This window comes from Apium graveolens, chromosome 9 (genome assembly GCF_009905375.1).
Source record: "Apium graveolens cultivar Ventura chromosome 9, ASM990537v1, whole genome shotgun sequence".
NCBI lineage: Eukaryota > Viridiplantae > Streptophyta > Magnoliopsida > Apiales > Apiaceae > Apium > Apium graveolens.
In genome coordinates, this window is record NC_133655.1 from 172,114,198 (window position 1) to 172,119,527 (window position 5,330).

General features: G+C 32.4%; 1 protein-coding gene across 1 annotated transcript; it reads left to right on the top strand.

The window, feature by feature from the left end:
* Positions 1-1,652: 1,652 nt before the first annotated feature.
* Positions 1,653-4,775, top strand: LOC141684429 (uncharacterized). Its single transcript, XM_074489412.1, has 2 exons — positions 1,653-1,781; positions 3,753-4,775. The coding sequence occupies exon 2, from the start codon at positions 3,771-3,773 to the stop codon at positions 4,326-4,328; it is 558 nt and encodes a 185-aa protein (XP_074345513.1). The 5' UTR covers positions 1,653-1,781; positions 3,753-3,770; the 3' UTR covers positions 4,329-4,775.
* The last annotated feature ends 555 nt before the right edge of the window (positions 4,776-5,330 follow it).

Consider the following 5,330-nt stretch of genomic DNA (forward strand, 5'->3'; position numbering starts at 1 on the left):
TTGGTATATTAAAGGAACCAAAAAGGTGCAAACTATGTTAATCTATTTTTTTGCTGTGTATTAAAATAATTATAGTAATAAAATAATTATATAATTTGCTCAAAAAATTAAAAAATGTTGAACCAAACTACCAACAATTAAAGTATGTTTTACTTATTATAATATAGTATAGACTGGCTTAAACTCGTGTGATGCACTATCCCAGTTGATATTTATATATTTATTTATTATGTAAATTTATTAAAATTCTAGTGTAAATAATTAAATACTAAAATTAATTATTTCTGTATAGTACAGAGTAGTATATGATTCATGAAATTTGAACCATTAACCTTATTTATAAATAATAATTAAATGTCTAACATCGACGAGATTCGAACATGTGAAATCTTTTTTAAAATATTATTATAAATTTTTGTTGTTGGTAAGATTCAAATCTTTAAATTTAGGTGGTGTATTCTTTAAGTATTTGGATCTAATTATTTGATTAAGAGATTTTACGATCGTGAATCTGTAACGTGTTATATATCATTTTGGTTATTATAATTTAGTATAAATAGATAAGTTAATTAAAAATTATTGATCGTCCGAACTCGTCCGGTGTTTTTTGAAATAATGTTTTTTACTCACGAGCGGAAGTAGATTTAAAAAAATCGGACGGGAGTCCCCAGAATTATTTGAAAAGAAATTATTGAGCACCAAATGTAAATTTAAATTAAAAATTGACTTATATAGAAAATGCATTAAACTCATGATTTTATTATCAAATTTTTTACCACGTACTCATGAGCACGTAATAAGTGTGCACTAATTAAAATGACCAAAATTTATAAATTTTCGTATTATTGTGTGCCGTCGTATCCTACGAAAAAAATCGTTTTATTATTATTATTATCGTGTTTACTCGTTCCTAGGGGTGAACAACGGGTCAAAACCGGACCGAACCGAACCGGACCCGATAGAACCGAGAACCGAACTAGGAATATTTCAAGAACCGAATCAGACCTGTTTATATGTAAGAACCGAACCGGAACCGAGCCGTAAATTTCGGTTCGGTTCGGTTCTAAACCGAAAGAACTGAATTTATATTTTATTTCATATTTATTTATTTTGCATATTATTTTATATTCTAACTTTTTAAATTTTGACTCGTTTTGATTATTTATTAAGGGTAACTTAGTAAAAGAAGATTTTAATTAGTAGTGGATCATTTTGAATTCGATTTCTTTATAATATTTAAGAAAAAAATATTTATAAAATATTCAAAACTCCATATATATTTAAAGAAACTAGTAATACAATAAAAATCATATTTTTATTAAAATTTATTATAATTTTATAAATAAGAAAATATAATATATAATATATATACATATACATATATATATTATATTTATTCATTATATACGGTTCGGTTGTTACGGTTCTAGTATGTTAAAATCGAACCGAACCGAGAATCAAAATTTTTAGAAAAACAAGATTCGGATCGGGCCCGAATTAGTTAAAAACCGAACCGGAACCGCAATTTTTGATCGGTTCGGTTCTCGGTTCTGAGTCGGAAAATACTTACTCCTACTCGTTCCCGGAGACCTGTGATCAACACGTGGATCCATCTCAACAGGCTAGAAGAGACACGTGGGTTAATCTGAACGGTCCATTATTAAGGTTGGCATTCATTAAAAAAACACACACTAAATACACACACCACCGCCTCGTTCATAATCTGCCCTGCTGCCATCTCACCGTTAACAACGAATACAAACACGAGTATATATTTCCAGGTATCTATTTGCGATCTTTTCACTTTCGATTTATTTGGCTTTTTATCATTTGATTAACAAAGGACACTATTATTAATCTCGAATTTTCAATCTCGATTAATTTTCTAATTTATGGTTTCGAATATATTTTGTTCATTTTTGTGCGTGTTTATTTGTATTAGATTAGTTAACGATATGCTTTTAGTTAGGTATGTGTTGAATTGTATATACTAATATATATGTGATTAATCTGATTCTCAGCTCGATTTTGATCTGTTATGTTTGTTGTGATGTGATATTATAATGTTCTATTTCATAGGTAGTGCAGTAATAATTGATGAATTAATATTTTTTGCGGTGTTAATCGTATTGGATGGTAGTGTATTTTTAATCTCGATAAATTAATGGTATTTTCGTATTCCGGAGATTTAGTTGGTAGATGTGTTACTGGAATGTTATGAGATAGGAATAGAATAGATGATTGTTGGTAGATTTTATTGAGGGATGGGAGTGTGTAAGAGTGTGAAAGAACGAGAGGTAGGGGGGGGGCGTTTTTTAGGTGGAGTAAGTGTTTGTGGAGGAAGTGAGCAGGAAGTAAATAGGCGCATCTTTTTAGATTGGCGGGATTGGCATTTTAAATCAATATTGTGTGAATGGAATGAAGAGAGAAAAGGGATTGATCGTCAATTTAATTTTGTATTAATGGATTGATGAGATAAAAGGTGGGATTGGGCTTTGAATTAACGGTGTACAAATGGAATGAAGTGACGGACATGATTGAGCTTCAAATTAATTTCGTATGAATGAAATGAAGAGACACAAAGCTGGGTTGAAGAATTTTGTATGAAACACGGAGAGATTGAGGTTTAATTGAATTTTCTGTTCCACATGCCAACATCCAAAAAAGGGAGATATTAGCGGAAGTTTGATGTAATTTTTAATTTAATAGTAATTTATGATGGTGAAGCATATACATCATTGTGTGAAACTAGAATATGAAATAATTAATTTTTCTTTTTTGAATGATTCGGAGTTGAAGAATGTTAATAGGTAACAAGGTAACAATAGTGGAAGATATTCATCCTCTGCAATTGTGGTATTGCTGGAGTGATCAAATTATATGCATTTGTTGCTCATATGCTCCAGTGTGTGTCCAGGTTCTTGGGTATCCTAGTTACATCAGTTGTTTGTTTGTATTTTGTAACATGTTCATTCATTTCCTGCTTCTGATCTATTTAGCACAATATAGTAAGCAGGGAAAAGAGCAAATGTATGACTCTCAGTTGGGAGGATCCTTTAGGGTCGGGATTGGTTATTTTACATAATAAAGTTTAAGTGCCTGCTTGCTAATTAGGTGAAGAAAAGCGTTGATTGGATATGATATATAGCTTCTTATAGTTGTTTCGTTTGGAATTTATTTTCGACTTATCTGAGCCTATTTGCTAAAGGTTGCACAAATTAGACGAGTCCAATATTTTTTTTTTGCTAGTATGTAACTCTATCTTTACTAGAGTCGTGAGTCGTCAGTTGAAAATTTGTCAATGTGGTTATGTCGCCCTCCATTTTGGATGATATCTCGGTACCCATTTCTAATTCTAGTGCTAGAGATGATTCTCTATACTATGTTCAAGTATGCTATATGTAGATTTACTACCTACATACCAATATGCAGTTTGCTTACTCATGTGGCCTCTGAATATATTGGAACTCCAGTATCACCCTTTAACTAAATAACTGTTATCAAGTATAAATCAAATATCTTACAGTTTCTGCATTTTATTATACATGTGTCGGTAGCAATTCTTTGAAAGTTGTTGTCATTTTGTACCAAGTGAGTTGTTACTTGCGTTGTTTCCATATTCTCTTCTTCTGGAAGGTAGTCAAACAATGTGCGCATCTGATATGAAGGAGCCAGACATCTCTCTGATACACATGCACATAGATACATATATAGCCGCAATTGTACATAACTCTTTGTTCTATTATATGCAGCCACAAATTTAAGAGATTATGGTTAGAGCATACTCACAGGAGCACACTTTTAAGCACCCATGGGAAAGGGTGACCTCTGCATCCTGGCGCAAGTTTGCTGACCCTGAGAATAAGCGTGTGCTATCTCACATCCTTGAAGTTGACACTTTGAATCGGAAGCTTGATTCTGAGTCAGGTAAGCTTTACACAACTCGTGCCATCACAATCCATGCTCCAGGACCATGGTTTGTACGCAAAATTGTTGGTCAAGATATCTGCCATTGTGTTGAATCGACTGTTGTTGATGGGCAATCTCGATCAATGCAACTTGCTACCCGTAACATTAGTATGCAGAAGTTCATTGAAGTTGAGGAGAAGATCCGATACGACCCACACCCAGATAATCCGAATGAGTGGACTATATGCAAGCAAGAAACCAGCATACGGATTAGGCCTTTTTCAGCACTGGCTTCCATGGCTGAAAAGATTGAGCAGAGATGTGTTGATAGGTTTCAGCAGAATAGTGCCAAAGGTAGAGAGGTTATGGAGAGGATCTGCAAGTATTTGGAAGCTGAATCTAGGGGGATCAAAATATAATTTTAAACATCTTTCATCTTTATACAAATTCAAGCTCCTAAGTTGTAGCTTGTTGGTTTTAGACCTAACTATATCAGCTTAACATAAAAGTCTAGTCGATGGCCACTTTGGATTTATGTTAATGCTGTTGAACTGGCTTGATGCGAGCCACTTTATAACGATAATAGCGGAAGAATCCAGTCTATTAGTTTTTAGAACTCTGATGTAATAAGGAAAGAAATGGACATTGCATTGTGCACTTTTCTTGCCTTCTTGTGAAAGAGTTCCGTGTTGCTATTGTTATTCTGTCTTGTCCTGGCCCGGAAGAGATTAGTAAATAGTGATACTATTGTTTGTGTGTAATCAGTGTTGGACCTGGATGTATGCAGCCCTGAAAAGATGAGTTATGAATAATGAATATCAGGGCAACTCTTGGAGTTAAAAGAGTTCCCTGATTTTTGGCCTAAATCTTGGTCTAAATTTGGACCGATACAACTCTGGAACTTGGTCTAAATTTTGGTCCAAATTTATATATTAATATCTTATTTTTTCATCTATTAATATATTGTTATTTTAATGTGTTGATACTGATTTAGATGTCTATTCATATTAATTTCAAACTTAAGAATTTATTAAATTAGAAAAACATAAAAAATTGACCTCAGTACTCAAAGTCGTGGCCCAAAGTGAATATATATATAATGAAATCAGAGCTGTCCTTCCTCTTGTAATATACTTTCTCTGTTCCTACTAAATGTAAATCCCTCCGTCCCTTCAAACGTTTACATTTGGGTTGGGTACGAAATTTAAGAAAAATAATAAAATAGTGGAGAAAAATTAAAAAAATTGACTAAAATAGTGAGACCAATTAATATTATATGTATAAAGTTGGTATAATGAAGAGAAGTAGTGGATGTAGTTATTTTAAAAATTATACTGTTTTTGAAATTTTTTAAAATGTAAACAATTGGATGGGATATCAAAAAAAAAGTGTAAACAAATGGGAGAGACAGAGGGAATATA

What these genes read in the sequence shown, in the direction of transcription:
- LOC141684429 (XM_074489412.1), top strand. Translation starts at nt 3,771, where the DNA reads ATGGTTAGAGCATACTCACAGGAGCACACTTTTAAGCACCCATGGGAA.